The sequence below is a fragment of the Brassica napus genome, chromosome A3 (genome assembly GCF_020379485.1).
Source record: "Brassica napus cultivar Da-Ae chromosome A3, Da-Ae, whole genome shotgun sequence".
Taxonomy (NCBI): Eukaryota; Viridiplantae; Streptophyta; class Magnoliopsida; order Brassicales; family Brassicaceae; genus Brassica; species Brassica napus.
The window spans coordinates 5,451,466-5,475,592 of record NC_063436.1 but is presented as its reverse complement, the minus strand read 5'-3'; the positions used below and the strand labels follow the sequence as shown (position 1 = coordinate 5,475,592).

Genomic DNA, 24,127 nt, shown 5'->3' with positions numbered 1-24,127 from the left:
AGAATATCATCTATCCCAAAATATTCTTGTTATCCTAATTTCTAATCACAAACCCAATCTACAATATTCTCAAGAAAATGAAAACTTTCCAAAAATAGCAGTTTTTAAGAAATTATTTATAAATACAACATATTGATGAAAAATTCTTAAAGAATACTCATCTATCCAAAATATTCTTGTTATCCTAATTTCTAAATCACAACCCTAATCTACAATATTTCTCAAGAAAATGAAAACTTTCAAAAATAGCAGTTTTTAAGAAAATTATTTATAAATACAACTCATTGATTAAAAATCTAAAGAATACTCATCTATCCACAAATATTCTTGTTATCCTAATTTCTAAATCACAAACCAAATCTACAATATTTCTCTAAAAAATGAAAACTTTCCAAAATAGCAGTTTTTAAAAAATTATTTAAAAATACAACCCATTGATGAAAAATCTTAAAGAATACTCATCTATCCACAAATATTCTTGTTATCCTAATTTCTAAATCACAAACCCTAATCTACAATATTTCTCAAAAATGAAAACTTTCCAAAATAGCAGTTTTTAAGAAAATTATTTAAAATACAACTATTGATGAAAATTCTTAAAAATACTCATCTATCCAAAATATTCTTGTTATCCTAATTTCTAAATCACAAACCCTAATCTACAATATTTCTCAAGAAAATAAAACTTTCCAAAATAGCAGTTTTTAAGAAAATTATTTATAAATACAATAAATTCGAAAAATTCTTAAAGAATACTCATCTATCCAAAATATTCTTGTTATCCTAATTTCTAAATCACAAACCCTAATCTACAATATTTCTCAAGAAAATGAAAACTTTCCAAAATAGCAGTTTTTAAGAAATTATTTAAAAATACAACCTATTGATGAAAAATTCTTAAAGAATACTCATCTATCCAAAAATATTCTTGTTATACTAATTTCAAAATCACAAAACCTAATCTACAATATTTCTCAAGAAAATGAAAACTTTCCAAAAATAGCAGTTTTTAAGAAAATTATTTAAAAATACAACCTATTGATGAAAAATTCTTAAAGAATACTCATCTATCCAAAAATATTCTTGTTATCCTAATTTCTAAATCACAAACCCTAATCTACAATATTTCTCAAGAAAATGAAAACTTTCCAAAAATAGCAGTTTTTAAGAAAATTATTTAAAAATACAACCTATTGATGAAAAATTCTTAAAGAATACTCATCTATCCAAAATATTCTTGTTATCCTAATTTCTAAATCACAAACCCTAATCTACAATATTTCTCAAGAAAATGAAAACTTTCCAAAAATAGCAGTTTTTAAGAAAATTATTTATAAATACAACATATTCATGAAAAATTCTTAAAGAATACTCATCTATCCAAAATATTCTTGTTATCCTAATTTCTAAATCACAAACCCTAATCTACAATATTTCTCAAGAAAATGAAAACTTTCCAAAAATAGCAGTTTTTAAGAAAATTATTTATAAATACAACATATTCATGAAAATTCTTAAAGAATACTCATCTATCCAAAATATTCTTTTTATCCTAATTTCTAAATCACAAACCCTAATCTACAGTATTTCTCAAGAAAATGAAAACTTTCCAAAATAGCAGTTTTTAAGAAAATTATTTAAAAATACAACCTACTGATGAAAAACTCATAAAGAATACTCATCTATCCAAAAATAATCTTGTTATCCTAATTTCTAAATCACAAACCCTAATCTACAATATTTCTCAAGAAATGAAAACTTTCCAAAAATAGCAGTTTTTAAGAAAATTATTTAAAATACAACCTATTGATGAAAAACTCAGAAAGAATACTCATCTATCCAAAAATATTCTTGTAATCCTAATTTATAAATCACAAACCCAAATCTACAATATTTCTCAAGAAAATGAAAACTTTCCAAAAATAGCAGTTTTTAAGAAAATTATATATAAATACAAAATATTCATGAAAAATTCTTAAAGAATACTCATCTATCCAAAATATTCTTGTTATCCTAATTTCTAAATCACAAACCCAAATCTACAATATTTCTCAAGAAAATGAAAACTTTCCAAAAATAGCAGTTTTTAAGAAAATTATTTAAAAATACAACCTATTGATGAAAAATTCTTAAAGAATACTCATCTATCCAAAAATATTCTTGTTATCCTAATTTCTAAATCACAAACCCTAATCTACAATATTTCTCAAGAAAATAAAAAACTTTCCAAAAATAGCAGTTTTTAAAAACATTATTTAAAAATACAACCTTTTGATGAAAAGTTCTTATAAAATACTCATCTATCCACAAATATTCTTGTTATCCTAATTTCTAAATCACAAACCCTAATTTACAATATTTCTCAAGAAAATGAAAACTTTCCAAAAAGAGAAGTTTTTAAAAAAATTATTTAAAAATACAACTATTGATGAAAAACTTAGAAAGAATACTCATCTATCCACAAATATTCTTGTTATCCTAATTTCTAAATCACAAACCCTAATTTACAATATTTCTCAAGAAAATGAAAACTTTCCAAAAAGAGAAGTTTTTAAAAAAATTATTTAAAAATACAACTCATTGCTTATAAACTTAGAAAGAATACTCATCTATCCACAAATATTCTTGTTATCCTAATTTCTAAATCACAAACCCTTACAATATTTCTCTAAAAAATGAAAACTTTCCAAAAATAGCAGTTCTTAAAAACATTATTTAAAAATACAACCCATTAATTATAAACTCAGAAAGAATACTCATCTATCCACAAATATTCTTGTTATCCTAATTTATAAATCACAAACCCTAATTTACAATATTTCTCTAAAAAATGAAAACTTTCCAAAAATAGAAGTTTTTAAGAAAATTATTTAAAAATACAACATATTGATGAAAAGTTCTTATAAAATACTCATCGATCCAAAAATATTCTTTTTATCTTAATTTCTAAATCAAAAACCCTAATCTACAATATTTCTCAAGAAAATGAATTTTTTCCAAAAATGGCAGTTTTTAAGAAAATTATTTATAAATACAATAAATTCATGAATAATTCTTAAAGAATACTCATCTATCCAAAAATATTCTTGTTATCCTAATTTCTAAATCACAAACCCTAATCTTCAATATTTCTCAAGAAAATGAAAACTTTCCAAAAATAACAGTTTTTAAGAAAATTATTTAAAAATACAACCTATTGATGAAAAATTCTTAAAGAATACTCATCTATCCAAAAATATTCTTGTTATCTTAATTTCTAAATCACAAACCTAATCTACAATATTTCTCAAGAAAATGAAAACTTTCCAAAAATAGCAGTTTTTAAGAAAATTATTTAAAAATACAACCTATTGATGAAAAATTCTTAAAGAATACTCATCTATCCAAAAATATTCTTGTTATCCTAATTTCTAAATCACAAACCCTAATCTACAATATTTCTCAAGAAAATGAAAACTTTCCAAAAATAGCAGTATTTTAGAAAATTATTTAAAAATACAACCTATTGATGAAAAACTCAGAAAGAATACTCATCTATCCAAAAATATTCTTGTAATCCTAATTTGTAAATCACAAACCCAAATCTACAATATTTCTCAAGAAAATGAAAACTTTCCAAAAATAGTAGTTTTTAAGAAAATTATATATAAATACAACATATTCATGAAAAATTCTTAAAGAATACTCATCTATCCAAAAATATTCTTTTTATCTTAATTTCTAAATCACAAACCCTAATTTACAATATTTCTCAAGAAAATTTTTTTTTCCCAAAAATAGCAGTTTTTAAGAAAATTATTTAAAAATACAACCTATTGATGAAAAATTATTAAATAATACTCATCTACCCAAAAATATTCTTGTTATCCTAATTTCTAAATCACAAACCCTAATCTACAATATTTCTCAAGAAAATGAAAACTTTCCAAAAATAGCAGTTTTTTAGAAAATTATTTATAAATACAACATATTCATGAAAAATTCTTAAAGAATACTCATCTATCCAAAAATATTCTTGTTATCTTAATTTCTAAATCACAAACCCTAATCTTGAATATTTCTCAAGAAAATGAAAACTTTCCAAAAATAGCAGTTTTTAAGAAAATTATTTATAAATACAACTCATTGATTATAAACTCAGAAAGAATACTCATCTATCCACAAATATTCTTGTTATCCTAATTTCTAAATCACAAACCATAATTTACAATATTTCTCTAAAAAATGAAAACTTTCCAAAAATAGCAGTTCTTAAAAAAATTATTTAAAAATACAACCCATTGATTATAAACTCAGAAAGAATACTCATCTATCCACAAATATTCTTGTTATCCTAATTTCTAAATCACAAACCCTAATTTACAATATTTCTCTAAAAAATGAAAACTTTCCAATAATAGAAGTTTTTAAGAAAATTATTTAAAAATACAACGTATTGATGAAAAGTTCTTATAAAATACTCATCGATCCAAAAATATTCTTTTTATCTTAATTTCTAAATCACAAACCCTAATCTACAATATTTCTCAAGAAAATAAAAATTTTCCAAAAATGGCAGTTTTTAAGAAAATTATTTATAAATACAATAAATTCATGAATAATTCTTAAAGAATACTCATCTATCCAAAAATATTCTTGTTATCCTAATTTCTAAATCACAAACCCTAATGTTCAATATTTCTCAAGAAAATGAAAAATTTCCAAAAATAGCAGTTTTTAAGAAAATTATTTAAAAATACAACCTATTGATGAAAAATTCTTAAAGAATACTCATCTATCCAAAAATATTCTTGTTATCTTAATTTCTAAATCACAAACGCTAATCTACAATATTTCTCAAGAAAATGAAAACTTTCCAAAAATAGCTGTTTTTAAGAAAATTATTTAAAAATACAACCTATTGATGAAAAATTCTTAAAGAATACTCATCTATCGAAAAATATTCTTGTTGTCCTAATTTCTAAATCACAAACCCTAATCTACAATATTTCTCAAGAAAATGAAAACTTTCCAAAAAATAACCGTTTTTAAGAAAATTATTTATAAATACAACATATTCATGAAAAATTCTTAAAGAATACTCATCTATCCAAAAATATTCTTGTTATCCTAATTTCTAAATCACAAACCCTAATCTACAATATTTCTCAAGAAAATGAAAACTTTCCAAAAATAGCAGTTTTTAAATAAATTATTTATAAATACAACATATTCATAAAAAATTCTTAAAGAATACTCATCTATCCAAAAATATTCTTGTTATCTTAATTTCTAAATCACAAACCCTAATCTACAATATTTCTCAAGAAAATGAAAACTTTCCAAAAATAGCAGTTTTTAAGAAAATTATTTATAAATACAGCATATTCATGAAAATTTCATAAAGAATGATCATCTATCCAAAAATATTCTTGTTATCCTAATTTCTAAATCACAAACCATAATCTACAATATTTCTCAAGAAAACGAATACTTTCCAAAAATAGCAGTTTTTAAAAAAATTATTTAAAAATACAACATATTGATGAAAAACTCAGAAAGAATACTCATCTATCCAAAAATATTCTTGTTATCCTAATTTCTAAATCACAAACCCTAATCTACAATATTTCTCAAGAAAATAAAAAACTTTCCAAAAATAGTAGTTTTTAAAAACATTATTTAAAAATACAACCCATTGATTATAAACTAAGAAAGAATATTCATCTATCCACAAATATTCTTGTTATCCTAATTTCTAAATCACAAACCCTAATTTACAATATTGCTCTAAAAAATGAAAACTTTCCAAAAATAGTCGTTTTTAAAAAAAAATATTTAAAAATACAACCCATTGATTATAAACTCAGAAAGACTACTCATCTATCCAAAAATATTCTTGTTATCCTAATTTCTAAATCACAAACCCTAATTTACAATATTTTTCTATAAAATGAAAACTTTCCAAAAATTGCAGTTTTTTAAAAAAATATTTAAAAATACAACCCATTGATTATAAACTCAGAAAGAATACTCATATATCCAAAAATATTCTTGTTATCCTAATTTCTAAATCACAAACCCTAATCTACAATATTTCTCAAGAAAATAAAAACTTTCCAAAAATAGCAGTTTTTAAGAAAATTATTTAAAAATACAACCTATTGATGAAAAGTTCTTATAAAATACTCATTGATCCAAAAATATTCTTTTTATCCTAATTTCTAAATCACAAACCCTAATCTACAATATTTCTCAAGAAAATGAAAACTTTCCAAATATAGCAGTTTTTAAGAAAATTATTTATAAATACAACATATTCATGAAAAATTCTTAAAGAATACTCATCTATCCAAAACTATTCTTGTTATCTTAATTTCTAAATCACAAACCCTAATCTACAATATTTTTCAAGAAAATGAAAACTTTCCAAAAATAATAGTTTTTGAGAAAATTATTTATAAATACAATATATTCATGAAAAATTCTTAAAGAATACTCATCTATACACAAATATTCTTGTTATCCTAATTTCTAAATCAAAAACCCTAATCTATAGTATTTCTCGAAAAATGAAAACTTTCCGAAAATAGCAGTTTTTAAGAAAATTATTTAAAAATACAACCCATTTATGAAAAACTCATAACAAATACTAATCTATCCAAAAATATTCTTGTTATCTTAATTTATAAATACCAAAACCCAAATCTACAATATTTCTCAAAAAATGAAACTTTCCAAAAATAGCAGTTTTTAAAAATATTATTTAAAAATACAACATATTGATGAAAAACTCAGAAAGAATACTCAACTATCCACAAATATTCTTGTTATCCTAATTTCTAAATCAGAAACCCTAATCTACAATATTTCTCCATAAAATGAAAACTTTCCAAAAATAGCAGTTTTTAAGAAAATTATTTTAAAATACAAGCTATTGATGAAAAGTTGTTATAAAATACTCATCTATCCAAAAATATTCTTTTTATCCTAATTTCTAAATAACAAACCCTAATCTACAATATTTCTCAAGAAAATGAAAACTTTCCAAAAATAGCAGTTTTTAAGAAAATTATTTAAAAATACAAACCATTGATGAAAAACTTAGAAACAATACTTATCTATCGAAAAATATGCTACATATCCTAATTTCTAAATCACAAACCCTAATCTACAATATTACTCAAGAAAATGAAAACTTTCCAAAAATAGCAGTTTTTAAGAAAATTATTTATAAATACAACATATTCATGAAAAATTCTTAAAGAATACTCATCTATCCAAAAATATTCTTGTTATCATAATTTCTAAATCACAAACCCTAATCTAATGATCAAAAAATACAACCTATTGATCAAAAAATTTAAAAGAATACTCATATATCAACAAATATTATTTTTATCCTAGTTTCTAAATCACAATCTCAAATAAACATTATTTTCTCTAAACAATGATAACTTTCCAAAAAATATAAATTTTAAAAATTTTATTTAAAAATACAACATATTGATCAAAATTTCTAAAATAATGTTCATCTATCAACAAATAATCTTGTTATCCTAGTTTCTAAATCACAATCTCAAATCTACATTATTTTCTATAAAAAGTGATAATTTTCCAAAAATAGAAATTTTAAAAAGTTTATTTACAAAATACAACCGATTGATCAAATATTCTAAAATAATGCTCATCTATCAACAAATAATCTTGTCATCCTAGTTTCTAAATCACAATCTCAAATCTACATTATTTTCTATAAAAAAAGTGATAATTTTCCAAAAATAGAAATTTTTAAAAATTTATTTACAAAATACAACCTATTGATCAAAAATTCTGAAAGAATACTCACATCTATCAACAAATATTCTTGTTAACCTAATTTCTAAATCACAATCTCAATTCTAAAATATTTCTTTAATAAAGTGATAACTTTCCAAAAATATAAAAAATTAAAAGTTTATTGAAAAAACTACAACCTATTGATCAAAAATTCTAAAATTATACTCATCTATCAACAAATATTCTTGTAATCCTAGTTTCTAAATCAAAATCTTAAATTTACTTGATTTTCTCTAAAAATGATAACTTTCCTAAAATAGAAAATTTGAAAGTTTATTTTAAAAATATAACATATTGATCAAAAATCTAAAAGAATACTCATCTATCAACAAATATTCTTATTATCCTAATTTCTAAATAAAAATCTCAAATCTACTTTATTTTCATTGATAACTTTTCAAAAATAGAAATTTTAAAAAGTTTATTTAGAAAATACAACCTATTGATCAAAAATTCAAAAAGAATACTCATCTATCAAATCTTTTAATCCTAGTTTATAAATCGTAATCTTAAATTTACATTATTTTCTCTAAAATTGATAACTTTCCTCAAATAGAAATTTTTAAAGTTTATTTAAATAATACAACCTATTGATAAAAAATCTGAAAGAATACTCATTTATCAACAAATATTCTTGTTATCCTAGTTTCTAAATCACAATTTCAAATCCTAATATTTCCCTATAAATATTTATTATTGAGAATTTATACTCATATGATAAACACAAATTTTCTAATGTGTGAATATTTCAATGCAAATTTCAAAATTATAATATTAAGGTTTCAATATTTTTTTTCAATACAAATTTAGAAATTAACATATTTATGTATTTTTATATGTTACACAGTTTAATTTTTAAATACTATATGAATGTCTATTAAATGAGACTCATATTCATACGATTTATGATCATTTGTATCTTGTTATTACAAAAAAGTTAAACCACTGATCACAAAATTTTAGTGTGAGACATTTATCATTTGTAGTAATATATAGCGTTTTAAAATTTAAAATATAACATATAAGAAAAAAATATTTTATTATTATATGGTTAATGTGATTATTTAGTATCTTTCAATAATATAAGATTAAACAAAAAAAGAGCTAAAACACAAAAATTGTTATCAAATATTTATTATTCATAATCATTAGTTATCGTATATACATCTGTGTCGGAGCCACATAGACTAAGTGGTGGGCAGTTGTCCTTGATGACTTTTCAAAATTACATGTATAATTTGATAAACAACTTCTATTATGTTATTCTACCCCTATATATTTACACCAATGTCTCCATAAAAAAAATTTCTATCTCTGCCCTGATATACATTAATCATATTATGTAATTTCGTACCTTTTGTTTAAGGAAAGTTCAAAAATATTATTTTGTACAATGTTTATCATTTTGATAATTCATTTAAAAAGTATAATATAAGTTAAGATGTATCAATCTATTTGAAAATAACGTTGTAATATTTTTTAATTAATATATAAGGGATATGACCTCTTCTACCGCGATATCAAGTTTCTTTCTTTTCCAGCGATTCAACTTTAGTGGGATGATTTCTTGGGAGAGAAGTAAATTTTTCAAATTTGTTAAAAAGAGGAGTAATGAATTAATGGGATGCCCAGGATTTAACGATAGGCATGGGTTTTCATACGTGTTAGTTACACAATATTTTTGAAATAAACTAATAAATAAGATAAAAAGTTGCAACGATCGTGTCCAACAAAATGAATTGATTGCGACTAGAATATTAGTAAAGTGTTAAACATTGAAACCCCCACATCTTATGCACGATAACGACTGAGTCAGCGTGTCGAAATCACATAGGGTGAAGAGTCAAAGCTTTAACTAGAGTGTTCATTTGGTTCGCAACAATTGGGTAACTACAACTTTCGTAATGTTTAAAAAAAAAAAAACTACAACTTTCGTAATTTTAATTCTTTTTTGGGACATTTGTAAAAAGAAATAATTATTATTTTTATTTATAACCATTTTTTTATAATAAAAGAGACTACTTTAAATCAATAGATTCGATTTCAGATTTTTTTTTTTCAATCTAAACTTGCAATTATTTAATCAAATTGGTTGGTTTTCAAAATTGAATTTAAACCGAACCGGTAAAAATCTAAACTTTTAGGACAGAAGAAGAATCACGTGAAATTGAAAAATCCAACTTTTTCTTCTCCACTCGCTATTTTAAGACAAAAAGACACACAGAGAGTCACACACAAAGACAAATCAAAAGATATCGATTCTGAAAGAAAGAAAGAAAAAAACAAACTTGTTGAGATAAGACGAAGATTCGTTTGTGCAAAGAGAGACATGGTGTTCCGAGGCGACACGGTGATGTCCGTAGCCCACTTCTCTGCGGATATATTTCAGCGGTGGATCCCGGCGTCGGAACGAATCAGAAGCGGCGAGATGTTGCAGCTCGTCTGCTGTTTTCCACTTCAAGAGCTTGGTCGGTTCGTGGCATGGTTCTGGAACTATATATGTGTTCCACCCCCTGAGATATTATATTATGAGAGATCATCATCGTCGTCGTCTTCTTCGATTGTTAATAGCCAGAACTACTATCATCTTCACTTGGAGTGACTATGTTTTTCATTTCAAGTATTATTGTATAGAAAAAAAAAACTACTTGGCTGGAGTTTCTCGGGGTTGTTGGATTGATCGGAGTATGTTTATCAATCCTTGTTTATTAGAATCAAGGGATAATGTTTTTGTTAATTCGTGAAGGGATATGTAATGTTACATGGTATAATCATTGGATGTTATCTCTATGGTAACGTGTATTTTTTAGGCTAGAAACTAGTGTGGATGATCAAGTTCTCAAGCAATGGTTCTTCTTTGTGTAAAGATCAGTTTTTTTAAGCAGAGTGGTCTCAAGATAAAGCAAGGTACCTTAATCAAATCATTCAAATCACTTACTATCATCTTTGGGAGTGTGTAATCCATTTAGGTGGTAAAGTTTAAACCTTTATTTGTGTATAATAAATTTACACTGTATTCTTCTTGAAGGTGTCCTACTGATTAGTTCTTTTGCTTGTCTTTTTTCTTTCAGGTTTGAGAAGTTTAATGGAATCCAGTTCAGGATTAACGTTGTATGGCAGCAGTGGCTTGGCTTGCGACGAGTTTGGGCCTTCTCCAGTATGATATCATTGTTCTAGATGCAGAGCGTACCTTCTCTCAAGATTTGTGTTATGTTTCGGTTCTAAAGAAGAAAAGGGTTTACATATCCCTTTGTTGGTTGAATCGGTTTGGTTATCATGTGATTCTTTCTTGTAGCAACTAGCAACATAATAGGATTAGTCTCGTCTTTCCTTTAGCCAAATGTTAGTTAAACGATCTAACTTGGGCCAAGTCTGCGGATAGGGTCCAATCTTTTTCTATAGGAAGTTCACAAGGTTGTATTGTTTTTCAAGACTGTAGAGGCTTGAGAGCTCTCTCTACTTATAAACCTGAAGTTTTAAAAGGATAAGTGGCAACGGCCTCCATAGATGTGAGCAAATGGAAATTTAGGAAACATGTTTTTTAAAAAAATTCCAATTTTAAAATAAGAAATATTAGTTATTTTACTTATGAAAATAAAACATTAATTTCCACAAAAGGAAGCAAAACATACAGATATATAACTGTTAATAGGCCCGGCCCATACTACAAACAGGTGAAGCCATGGACTATTGAATAACTTTTATATAGCTAAATGTTTGGGAATCCAAAGTACAAAGCCTAAATAAGTTCAGCTTGTCTCAACTATGGATTCTTGGTGGTGCTTTTGGTCAAGAGCATTGAAGCTGACTGAGGTTAATAAGAATGATGATTGGGGACATTACTTTTACTATGGAGGTCTGGGAATAAACCCTAATTATCAGTAGATAATGAACATAAGAAAGAAGAAGATGAAGATGAGGATGTAGAGTGAGTGACACTTGTACTGTCTTTTTCCTTGTGTTTATGTGTGAAGTTCCAATAATTACTTCATAATGTTGGAGTTAAATATTGATACGCCTAGGGCTGGGCAAATAAACCGAACCCGAAAATCCGAACCGAATCCAATCCGATAAAAATGAATCCGAACCGATCTGAACCCGACATAAAACCCGAATGGATCTTGTTTTATGGTATTTCGGGTTATGGGTATTATCCGAACCGAATCCGAACCTAAATGGATACCCGATAGAACCCGAAACATTCAAAATTTCCAAAAAGAACTTGTACCAAACATGATCTCAATTCCTAATATGTATTCAAAATAAATTGAACATCTAAATAATTATCTATTATATGAAGATTGATGGTTGAAGGTGGCGGTTGAAGGTTGAAGTTTTTAGATTTGAGTTTTGTTTTCATTGAATAATGTTTTTCATTTCATGAGAACTTGATTTTCGTTCCGTGCTTTCATTTATTTGGATTTCTTTCGATCAATAACTATGTTTACCTTTCACTTGATTTTGAATGATCACATTTGATGTACCTTTCTTTTTTTTTTGAAACGATTTTATTTATGTTTTGGTTACAAAATAGATAGAAATCAAGTATTTTAAAACCAAAGAACCGATTTTAGTTACAAAGTAGATATAAATCAGGTACATTTAAACCGAAGAACCGATTGGGACCCGAACCCGAAAGTACATTGGGTTCTACCGGTTCTTTGAAGATTTACTAAACCGACCCGAATCCGACAGAACCCGAACCGGTCCCGAACCGGTCCCGAACCGAATTTTCATATAACCCGAATGGGGCTGATTTTGATAAACCCGAAAATCGAAAACCAATTGGACTAAACCGAAACCCGATTAGGACCCCGAATGTCCAGGCCTAGATACGCCGAATAATAAACTAAAAAAATGATACACTGAATCAAAATACCAAAGTAATAACAAAAATAATTTAATGGAAAAAAAAAAAAAAAAAAAATAATTTGGAGAAATGTATGGGTTAGGCTGCCAAATCATGTTTGCTTGAGCACATGTAAATCATCCAATTTCATTGTTCTTTACCTATAAGAAACAATCAAACAGCTCACTACTTCTCTCATATCTACTCATTTCACACACAAATACAAACAAAAACATATTAAGTTTACTAATCACTGGTTTCGTACATGTAGCCTGTCTATAGGTACGAAACCAATGCCGTTTTCTCTCTACACAAAGTGGTGATTATCATAATCATTGCACGTTTTTGGCTGTGTTGTGAAACCAGGGAGAAGGCTTTTACAATCCTTACATCTCCCTCAAGTTATTGCAGAGTTGAAGGAGATAATGGTTGCTTAAGTTTTTTTCTTGAAGGCAGATCTTTTTCCCCTCTGGTTTATTTATCTTTCAAGTTTTTATTCAGCCTGAGCATCTGCATGTTGTTTGATAAATTGTCAGCTGATGATGAAATCTTGCTTGTCAAGGTATCGACTTAATGAAGAGAATGCTGAGTGGATTATCTATGTTTACGGTTCTAGCCAAACAACTGCATTTTGATTTGGTGTTCAAAGTAAGTTTTATGTGAATTTTGCACGTCTTTAATTTTAACTTAAAGCTGATTATGAAAGCTGTGATTTTACTCTGAAACTAGGCAGAAAAAAAGAAAAGGTTGGCTTAAAAAAATGACGAAGACCTACCCTAAAGCGAGTTATTTTTGGTTTCGTATGTTGAACCAGATCACAGACCATAAAGAACTTGAGATTAAGAAGATGTCTGTTTAGTTGATATCCTATATGAGGTCAAGGCTCGCAAGCTGTCTTGATTGTGAGCGGTAACAATGCCTAGTTGCTATCCTATTGACAAGCCGTCTCTTCCTATGTGAAGCCATAGTTATGTGGAAATGCTTCCACCAATTCTAGGAATCACTAAAGCTTTGATACGTACAGCTACACAACAACAAAAAGCCAAAAAGTGTATAGACAAGTCTAGTTTTAACTTTTTTTACACATTAAAAGACCCTGAAATTTCTCTCATAGACTTAAGATTAAGGTGATGTATGGATTATGTTACTGTGAAATTGATTTTGTTGTATCGTAAAAAGGGTTAAAAAAAACTTTTGAAAGACTAATGTTTCTCTGATATCTAACATCATCTTCTGGCTTGACAAGAGAGGACAGAAGGTCTTCTTGTGGCTTTCTTGGAGATTGTAGCTTTAGGGCTATAAACCCTTTTGTAGCTTTGATCTATCATTCCTCCAGTGCTCTTTGCCTTTCTTCTTGCTCCATAGTTTCTATTTCTTAAACCTGTCTTCATAAGATCTTCAAGACTTTTAACATTTGCTAGTGATGTGAATGATTGAGATTTTCCTTCATAAAACTTTGACAATCCTCTCCTGCGAAAATATGAAACAACTTTGTTAGATAACAAAGATCTTGAGCTGAGAAAATCTTTATTTTCATTCATTATTAGGTATTAAAACCCCCCATAATGTTTTAAGAGATTTTTCTTACTTGATTGGGAGGTGTGACATGAGGTCAGAGAGATTTTCAAGAGGTCCATTTGAAGAAGACGAAGAAACATCATCATCCTCTGTTAAATCAGATGAAGAACACATGGAAGATAATGAACAAGATGATGAATCTTCCTCGGAGGATGTTTCAGTTGCTAACATCGATCTTGAAACTCCTTCAACAATGTTTTCTTCTACTTCGGTCCTCCTTGAATCTTCATAGATCATGTTGCCCATTTGCTTCATATTCAGATTGAAATGAAGAGTCATCTTTGAAATGAAGATCGAACTCAAATTAATAATTAGGATTCTTGAAACAGGATAAAAAAGACAGAACACAGAAGCATGAGTTCTGTTTACGGATATACATCTACATTTATATATAGGGAATGTGAAGAGGTTCCAGTTATATTTAAATTAAAGAAAAAGAAAAAGGATAAATATATGTGTGGGTATTACTTACGTGCAAGCCGTGGATAACGTTGACCCTTTTATTTAATTTTCACATCTATCTCCAAATATTTGTTTTTGCTTTTTTGTTATGATCGTTATCTATAATCCGTCACATATGTTAATTGCTATTATTGTGTTTCTTATATGCGGTTCTCATTCTATGGGCCGTCACTTTCATATCCCACTTTTGTGTGTTAAGAAAAACTATTATTGTAATGTACTTTTTTCTTTAATTTGTCATTTATGAGGTGATATTCATTTTTATATCATTGCAATCATATCAAATACCAAAAATTAGTTAAGATGATCATAAGATAGCTATACAATCCTTTCTAATTTCTATACTAAATATAACAATAAAATAAAATTGGTTTGTGTCTAAATAATACTTTCTTTGTTTTAAAATGTAAGCAGTTTTAAGTAAAAACATTAATACTATAAAATTTGTTACCTAGAAAAAAAATATTTTAGTATATATGTTCAACTAGTTATAACAAATCTACAAAATTTTATTAGTTAAACAGTAATTAATACATATAAAATTACATTAAAATGTTAAAACTAGTTATATTTTGAAACAGAAAAACATTTACAACTACTTATATTATGATAAGCGAAGGAGTAGTATATGTAATATGCCTATGTTAGAAGATCTGTTTAGGAGTGTTCAATTCCCCATGATAGCTGTTACTAGGCAAGAAGATAAGACCCATTCTTTTAAAACATATCCGAATCATGTCCTCGTCACCACTATCGTAACCCTTTTTAAAATTAATTTCCTTGATTCTGTCAATTGGACCAAAACGGACCAAAACTATTAGTTCCCATCAACTAGACGACTTTACCTCAATTTTTATATCGAAATAGTAATATAACATAGATATATCCTCAAAATATATTAGATTTTATGTCTATTGAAATTACTCTAAATCCTTAAAACAAGAATATTTCCCGGCTTCGAACAGCTGTTCCGGACAACATAAATAATACATTTTTATTGCAATGCTGATTTTTTTTGCCAAAACAAATAATACATTTTTATTGCAATGCTGATTTTACGAAATTTAAGGATATGTGCACTAGTTGAATTTTCAGTGAGTTTTTCACCAAACTAAATTATAAAGAAAGAAAAAATAAGAAATAATTTCCTTTTAAAAAGATTCTAATATATGTTTGAGATATTCTACTTGCACATAATAATTTTTTATTAATCTAAATTTCTTTAAGCATTAAATTTATCATCTAAAAGCTCTAGTGAATCTATCATAAAGCCTATCAAATATGAATTATCAAGAAACACACATAACAAAATTCAAAGTAAAATCTCTGATACTTGAATATTCAGATTGCAAATTGAAAGTTTGGGGATGTAAAATAGTTCTGATTCACGCATATATAGATATGATCCTTACTTATTTTTTAAATTTCCTTTTAGGTTCTACACAAATAAAAGTCCCAGCAAAGAAAGAGAGAAGAGCCTTTCAAAAAGATATTAATGAATTACACCCTTTAATTAAAAACAAGGAAAATTGGAAGGAAAAAAACGAAAAAAGATAAATTACGATTTTCTTCAGTCAAATATTTAGGAAATTAACCTTTACTGCTTTTCGAAACAGTTATAAAGGTTATAAATAATTTATTTTTAATCGTGAAACACAATTTGACTAGGGTTCTTAGTTTCTTGTGCCCCAAGTTTCCCCTTCAGTTTAATTAAAGACTCAAGTTAGGGTTTTCCAAAAACGAGAGCTAACCCCCACCAGACAAAAAAAAGATGGAGGAACCGAGCATCAGTGAGTTGCCAGATGAGTTGATCCTGAAGATATTCTCATTGCTTCCGCTTTATGAAGAGAGCATTGCAACACGTCTCTTAAACAGATTACGAATGGAGGGTCCATGGAAACTGGTGCCGAATGTCAGCGTGTTTGATGATTCATATAAGAGTTTTGTGAACTTTATGAGTTTTGTTTACGCATCTTTGTTGTTCAACGAGTCTCAAATTCTAGAGAGGTTTCATCTCATGCTTAACCAGAAATATTCAGCTTCAGACATCAACGTTTTGGTTAAATTTGCGGTTAACCGGTCCGTGAGAAAGCTGAGGATTCAGACGTTTGAGAATACCCTAGAACTGCCGAGTTGCTTGAGTAGTTGCGTAACCCTCAAGTCATTGATACTCCGTCAACTAAGCATCGAGGTTGTTCCTTCTTGCTTTCGCTTGCCATCTCTCAAAAGTCTCCACCTTTTCTCGGTCGAGTTCTCAGGTGACGTGTCTCTTGCAAGTCTTTTACAATCGTGTCCGGGTCTTGAATACTTGGTTGTAAGGGATGTGAAGTTCAAGACTGTTCCGCGTTGGTTTCAGTTGTCCTCTCTGAGAAGCCTGCACCTTCTTTCGATCTCGGGCTGCGAATCTGTTGCAAGTATTTTAAGTATGTGCCCTTTTCTTGAAGATTTGGTTGTGAAACAATCCCAAGTATTCAATCATTATGAGCCTACTTTGATCACTTGCAGAACACTAAAAACATTGATACTCCGTGAACTAACTATCAGTGTTGTTCCAGCTATGTTTTGCTTGCCATCACTCAAAACTATGCACCTTTTATCTGTTGGGTTCACGGGAGGCGAATCAGTTGCAAGTCTTTTACGAATATGCCCTGTTCTTGAAGATTTGGTTGTGAAACAAACACAAGTAACCCATAGTAACGAGTGTACTCTGAGTAGTTGCAGAACACTAAAAACGCTGACGCTCAGTGAACTAAGTATCAAGGTGGCTCTGCCTTGGTTTCGCTTGCCATTGCTCAAAACTCTGCACCTTTTATCGGTCAAGTTCGAAACTATTGCAAGTTTCTTACCAATTTGCCCGCTTCTTGAATATTTGGTTGTAGACCAATCCAAAGAAGACGGCAGTGTGGTGTTCAAGGAAGTTCCGCATTGGTTTCGCTTGCCATCGCTCAAGAGTCTGCACCTTTTATCGGTCAAATTCTCGGGGGACGATTCAGTTGCAAAGCTTATACGAAATTGCCCGGTTCTTGAAGATTTGGTTATAAACAAAACCAGAGATGACAATGTGATGATATTCAACATCAAGGCATTTTCATTGAGGAGCTTGTCCATCGATAACTCTATAGGGAACGTTAAGAAGAATCATGGGTTTGTGATAAATGCTCCTTCTTTGGAGAAAATGGACTTTAAAGATACATTCAGTAACTTTCTAGTGTTTGAACATATGCCAGAGGTGACCGAGGCTAATGTCCAGGTTCTTTGTGGCCATTCTAACATGTTCATAGGATCTCTTACCTCAGCCCGTCTTCTCTCTCTATGTTGTCTATCTTCAGAGGTAACAACTATGTTACTGAATCATTTTCTCAAGATTCTCCTTCTATGTTCAATATAGTGAATCATTCACACTTTAATTGCAGACTCCATATCCTAGTGGCACTACTTTCCCTTATCTTGAACATCTAGAGCTATGTACACGTTGTGCCGGATGGGCCAATCTACTTTTTTGTATACTTAAAGACGCTCCAACACTCAAATATCTCAAGCTTAAGCCGGTATGTAGTATGGATCTTTTTTCACTAGTATGTTATATGAACAGTATAGTAACAACCTATACATAATGTTTCTCTCAGCAACATGGTGCCCATTACAATGGTCCGATGATCCTATGGAAGAAAACAACAGCTGTTCCGGAATGTTTATCGACGCATCTTGAGATCATGGAATGGAGACAATATGAAGGCACAAAGCACGAGAGGAATGTGGCTGCGTACGTGCTAGCAAACGCTACTTGTCTAAAGAGGGCGACCTTCTCAACAAGATGTAGAAACAAACATCATCGCAGGCTCAGAAAGTTAAAGAAACTGAACAGAGTTTCAGAGACATGTCAGTTATTGTTTAACTAAACTCTTTTGTGATGGTGTGTGTCTCTAGAAGACCTATGAGTTTCTTAAGGTCCTCTTACATTTTTCTCTGACTTTATTTTGGTGTTATGTGTTTTGTTTTCCGAGTCTCTAGATCTTTGTTTTGTGAAAACAGAGCATTTTTCTGCCTACATGTTACTCTACATATAAGATTCATATCCTCTCTGCATGTCAAGAAGATTACTCATCTCCACCACATGTTATTCCTCCTTATATAAGATCTCTCAAGTTCTCATGTGAAGACACTCTATCCTTTGATACGTCTCTTTATGAAATGTCATGATTTTGGTGGGGATGTCTATTTTATCACATATTCGACCAAAAAGTGTATATTTCATATTAAAGGAAGAAGACAATAGATAATAAAATCTCGTTCAATTTTGATCATCAAGTAATTGTAAACTTTAGAGACACATTACACATCATGCATCTTATCATATCATACACCAGAATGCAGAAGAAGAGAGGAGGAGTTTTACTTATTACTTATCTAAGGTAGTTAACAGGTGGATCCAAAGTGCCGACAAGTATCCCCAGATCAATATCCTTGTCCTCGAACTTTTTTATGAATGGATGACTCTGAACATTAACAAAAAATCGCATGTTTTCATCAAAGATCCTCAAGGTTGTTACCAAGAGAAGAAAAAGAGAGTGGTGAGTAGGAATTATTTACCAAGAGGTCCAAGGATGAAGCTCTTGCTGGAGGATCTTTCTGTATGCTGTTTGAAATGTAAAGAAAAACCATTTGAAGCATTAGTATCAACTCTTTTTCTGTTTCCATGCAGAGTACACGACAAAGCATATAATGAGTAAACCACTTACCAGGCTGATACAAAGGAGCAGAACTCAGGTGAGAACTGATCAGAAGGAGCAGTTGGTGGTGGATTTTCTACGATTGCTGCCAAAAGCTCATAAAAGCTAGGCGGGTTTTGCTGATCTTCGGATTCTAAATAAGGGAATCTTCCTATTGCACATTCTAACACTGACATGCCCAAACTCCAGATGTCGCTGCTGTAGTCATATGCGCTTCCACTGATCCTCTCAGGCTGTGAAGTAAAAGAGTAAAAAAAAAAGAGACATGGTTATGTACGGTTAATAAACAAGAGCTTCTTTCCTAATGTAGTGATCTTGGAACGTTTTCGTACCGACATATAGTTGTAGGTTCCAACAAAGGTGTCCCTCTGTCCCATGGAGCTAGCAAGACTTGCACTGACACCAAAATCTGAGATTTTGACTTCTCCTTTATGGTTGACAAGAAGGTTTGATGGTTTAATGTCTCTGTGTATGACATGTCTTTCGTTGTGAAGGTACACAAGTCCTTGCAAAACCTGTATACAAGAGGGGGGAAAATAAGTAAAGCGTGTTAAATCATGAGAATGCTTTAAACCATTTGGTGGAGTATAGGACGTTTCAATTGGACCTGTTTACAGACAACAGCAAGGTAAGGCTCGAGAATAGTCTTCACTTGTCGAATCACATCCGCAAGAGATCCACGGTCCATATACTCAAGCACAAGGGAAAAGGCTCCATTGTGATAGAAAGAGTGGTAGCAGACAACCACATGTGGACACTGAGACGATGCTTGGTTTATCTTGAGCTCCTGCACAATTTGCTTTCGGATTTCTTCTTGTATGTTCATCTGTATGACCTGTGATTCATAAAAAAAAAATGAACAAACTCAAACCCCCAAATGCTCTTGAACTCATTACAGAACAGATAATAAACTCTTGAAGATTCAAATAAGAGAACGTACCTTCATAGCAAATAGTTTGCCAGCCCATTTATGCCGAACTAACTGAACAACTCCGCCGCTGCCTTTTCCTATGACTTTCACAGTCTCCAAGTCTTCAGCAGTGATTTCAAAATCAAGCTCCTTGCTATCAGATGGCTATTAACAACAAAAACACACACAATGAATTGTCCTTACTTGCTTTCTTCTATACAACAATGGATTAATGTTTGAGGTCAGCGAAGTTACCGTTGATTGCTTCTCATCAGAGATCAGCCTCCGCCCCTTCTGGTTCAGTAGAAAATCTCCATCGTGAAACGTTCCACTTGCAGTCCTGTACGCAATTCACCAATTAAACAAACCAAGTTCCATTTTGAGATTTCAATTGAATTCGATCAAATCCAGAAAAATGGTTCAAATCACAAAAAAAAAAAAATATCGTAGTGCAATCGGGAAGTTCAGGATCCAACTTATTATCGATGCAAATTTGATGATAATCAATCAGAAGTGCGATTTCTAATCGGGAGAACTTACAAGAAGGAAGAGATTGGGGTTTCTTGAGCTGGAACGGAGAGTTTAAGCTGCTTCAAGTTTGATTTGAGCTTCATCGGCGCCATCTAGGGATTGTCGCTTTCGCTTTGGCTCTCTCTCTAAATAAGCAGTTTTTTTAGAAAGAGAAAGTGAGAAGAAACGATTCTTCGTGGTAACGGACATTATTTTGAACGCGTGAGACCGGGAAAATTAATTACGGAGATAAGACGGGCATAGTAAGATTTAAATGGGCCCTTAATCGACCCATTAGTCTAAGCACGGTTTAAAAATATTCCCTCGGTTATCTCCGGTATTTATGGACAGATATCAAAAAGAAAAGCCTGTATTTTGCTCAGCATTCACTAGTTTCCCCATCTTCAGCTTCAATCCATTGATTCCTTTAAGTTTCTTGTGTAGAACTTGAGCTACAATCTCAGTTCTTGAAACCCTCATTCCTGATCCTAAAATACAAATTTGGTCGGAAAGAAAACAACTGATTCTGTCTTCTCTTCCCCCATTTTTTGTTTACAGACAGTTGCAACGGTGCAAGGTCGGAGTCTGCTACGGGAGAAGCGCCGACGATCTAGATGTATGTAGCAATAGCAAGAAAATATAACATTTGTTCCTCAACGGTTTGGTCTTGGTGACCAACAAAGATTTTATCTTTCTTCCTGAAGTGGCCTTGTTGTACAGACATTCTATCTGAAAACTCATGGTGCAGTTGAATTACCTGTGTCTATAATCTGAATCTATCTTCATTGCAATTCACAAAAAAAAAATCTCAATCTGTAGAACTAATGTAATGGTACCATACCACCATTCATTAAAAATTTCAACTCTGACACATGAAGACAATAGTTTAAGAATCATACAATTCATCACATGGTAGGTAGTAAAAGGCAGCCTGACTTTTAAATGATTCATCACATTCAACATATATAAATAGATTTTCTCTCACAGTTTAACTAGAATATAATATGAGCAACATCAGGTTAGATTTCAGAGCCCTGATTCAATGAGGTAGTCACCGAGCCTCTCCACAACCATATTGCACTGTCCAGGAGTCACTGGATCCTCATAGATACCAAAGACTAAGGCTTGGGTGGTCTTCTTGATGGTAACACCACCAGCCCCCTACAATAGAAGCAAAAACTTACATTGGTTCATAAAAACAACAAAAGAAAAAAAAAGGTTCATCGAGATCAACTCAAGTTTACCTTCTTTCCTCGAATCACAGCGTTTGGCTCTCCCTGGATTACCATGTACTTTGCGCCATTGATGAATAATCCCGTCGGTGCAAGTGTTCCAGGTTCGGTGAAGTCTTTGTTGATGCCTTCGATTTCCTCAGACTTCAACTAAAACAAGTTAACACATGTGAAGCTTTGTGAGAAAACAGTATGAGAATCAGGAGACCAAACTCATACCACATTTAAAAAAAAAAACACATGTTCATGTCCAAAGTCGCAACTTTCTGCTTGTAAAGCTTTGAACTTGTGATCTGAACTAAAATGATTCAATCTATTCATATAGGAACTCGATGAAAACTCAGTAAACATCAGTGGCTGAAGAAACAAACCCTAACCTGAGGGAAAGTTGCGCTCTGAGCCCAGACGCTACCGTCTTGGCCGATAATTGCGGCGGCGGTGAGGCGCTGCTCGTCCCCGAGATCGCACATCAAGTGGTCGTCGACGTAGGTCTGCCACGACATCTTCGTCTGCTTAGCTCTGCTTCTTCTGTGGTTAATCAGAATGTTCCAGAGATAAGAGTTGAGTTGAAACTATAAAGTGTTTGTGTGTGTGTGGAGGTAGTAGTGGCATTTACGCAAATAGATGTACATGAACGACACGTGTCAGTACAACTATCAAACTGTCGTATGTAGAAAAAAAAAGACTATTGTATTTCACGGTAAACCGTCGTATGTTGGTAAATGATAAATTGAAAAAAAGAGAAAAATAATACTCCATTTTAATAAATGGAAACTCAAATCAAGTTCAAGGAAAATTATTACGGGAGATACTACATAGATTTGTGTATATCTATATTTCCTATTCTAGTTATTAACATTATTGATACTAGGTTTAGGAGATCTTATGATGGTTGTATAAATACTTGGCTGCGGCCACATTAATAGACAAGTTAACATTCATCGATTCATAAACTTGTCATGGTATCAGAGCATTGATCCAATTCCTTACAGTTTAGTGATTTCGAGCTGCCTCGGTTTTCATTCACGAAAACAGAGCCGCTTATCTACAAGAACCTCACATCTCAAATTTTTCTCCTCTTCCAAGTTACTATCAATCGAACAAGATGACAGACATTGGGAGCACACCTAAGAGGCGTACTATCTCACCGTATGACCTCACCTCCGGTGACAACCCTGGTGCAGTTATTTCATCCCCGTTACTTAACGGTACGAATTATGATGAATGGGCTATTAACTTGCGTATGGCCTTAAGTTCACGCAAGAAATTTGGCTTCATTGATGGAAGCATTCCGAAACCTCCAGCAGACTCCTCTAACCTTGAAGATTGGATAGCGAATAATCACCTCTTGGTCGGATGGATCAACAAGACCATTGAGCCAAAGCTACGGAGTTCTATATCTACTCGAGAGGTAGCACAGGAGCTGTGGGAGATAATCAAGAAGAGATTTTCTGTGAAGAGCGGCGCACGGCTGCAACAACTTCGCAATTCCCTAGCAACTTGCAAACAGAATGGAACGTCAGTTGATGACTACTTTGGCAGGCTCACGAAAATATGGGATGGAATTCGTGAGAGTATGAACTCTAAGAAGTGTACCTGTGGAAAATGTGAGTGTGATCTAAACGCAGCTCACGAATCAGACCGTGAAACTCTACGGGTTCATGATTTTCTCTCGGGACTGGATGACTCGGCTCACGGCGTTATCCGTTCTCAAATATGTGCGATCACACCACTTCCAGACCTTGATAGTGTGTATCAAACTATTGTTCAGAATGAGACCATCCGCTCAAATGTCACACAAGAGACTCCGGCTATGAGCTTTGCTTCACAAGTCACGACACCAACTTATAATCGTGATCAGACTTTTCGACCAGTTAATAAAGATCCTTCCAGGAAGTGCTTAGTTTGTGGCAAGATGGGTCATGAGGCAAGTGCCTGCTTCAAGGTTGTTGGATATCCTGAGTGGTATGGAACTTCAGGTCGTGGTGGACGTGGTGGCTCAGGACGTGGTCGTGGATCCATGCCTCGTGTAAACAGC

The 24,127-nt window shown here is 30.9% G+C and overlaps 5 protein-coding genes across 5 annotated transcripts; 2 read left to right on the top strand and 3 right to left on the bottom strand.

Moving 5' to 3' along the window:
• The first annotated feature begins 10,022 nt into the window (after positions 1–10,022).
• Positions 10,023–11,249, top strand: LOC106443276. Its single transcript, XM_048773048.1, has one exon. The coding sequence runs from the start codon at positions 10,148–10,150 to the stop codon at positions 10,418–10,420; it is 273 nt and encodes a 90-aa protein (XP_048629005.1). The 5' UTR covers positions 10,023–10,147; the 3' UTR covers positions 10,421–11,249.
• A 2,457-nt stretch (positions 11,250–13,706) lies between these two features.
• Positions 13,707–14,658, bottom strand: BNAA03G10740D (protein OXIDATIVE STRESS 3 LIKE 2). The gene is made up of 2 exons (XM_013884848.3): positions 14,256–14,658; positions 13,707–14,137 (listed from the first exon to the last, which is right to left on the bottom strand). Exons 1-2 carry the CDS (start codon positions 14,522–14,524, stop codon positions 13,894–13,896), a joined length of 513 nt encoding a protein of 170 aa, XP_013740302.1. The 5' UTR covers positions 14,525–14,658; the 3' UTR covers positions 13,707–13,893.
• Positions 14,659–14,906: 248 nt separating this feature from the next.
• LOC106441576 (putative FBD-associated F-box protein At5g56560) lies at positions 14,907–18,784 on the top strand. Its single transcript, XM_048773038.1, has one exon. It carries the CDS (start codon positions 16,479–16,481, stop codon positions 18,093–18,095), a length of 1,617 nt encoding a protein of 538 aa, XP_048628995.1. The 5' UTR covers positions 14,907–16,478; the 3' UTR covers positions 18,096–18,784.
• Positions 18,785–18,937: 153 nt separating this feature from the next.
• LOC106443279 (mitogen-activated protein kinase kinase 6) lies at positions 18,938–21,051 on the bottom strand. The gene is made up of 8 exons (XM_013884849.3): positions 20,888–21,051; positions 20,603–20,687; positions 20,378–20,512; positions 20,045–20,272; positions 19,770–19,952; positions 19,447–19,670; positions 19,298–19,343; positions 18,938–19,203 (listed from the first exon to the last, which is right to left on the bottom strand). The coding sequence occupies exons 1-8, from the start codon at positions 20,968–20,970 to the stop codon at positions 19,111–19,113; spliced, it is 1,077 nt and encodes a 358-aa protein (XP_013740303.1). The 5' UTR covers positions 20,971–21,051; the 3' UTR covers positions 18,938–19,110.
• A 620-nt stretch (positions 21,052–21,671) lies between these two features.
• On the bottom strand, positions 21,672–22,698 carry LOC106443280 (profilin-3). The gene is made up of 3 exons (XM_013884850.3): positions 22,467–22,698; positions 22,102–22,239; positions 21,672–22,018 (listed from the first exon to the last, which is right to left on the bottom strand). Exons 1-3 carry the CDS (start codon positions 22,590–22,592, stop codon positions 21,884–21,886), a joined length of 399 nt encoding a protein of 132 aa, XP_013740304.2. The 5' UTR covers positions 22,593–22,698; the 3' UTR covers positions 21,672–21,883.
• Positions 22,699–24,127: the final 1,429 nt, after the last annotated feature.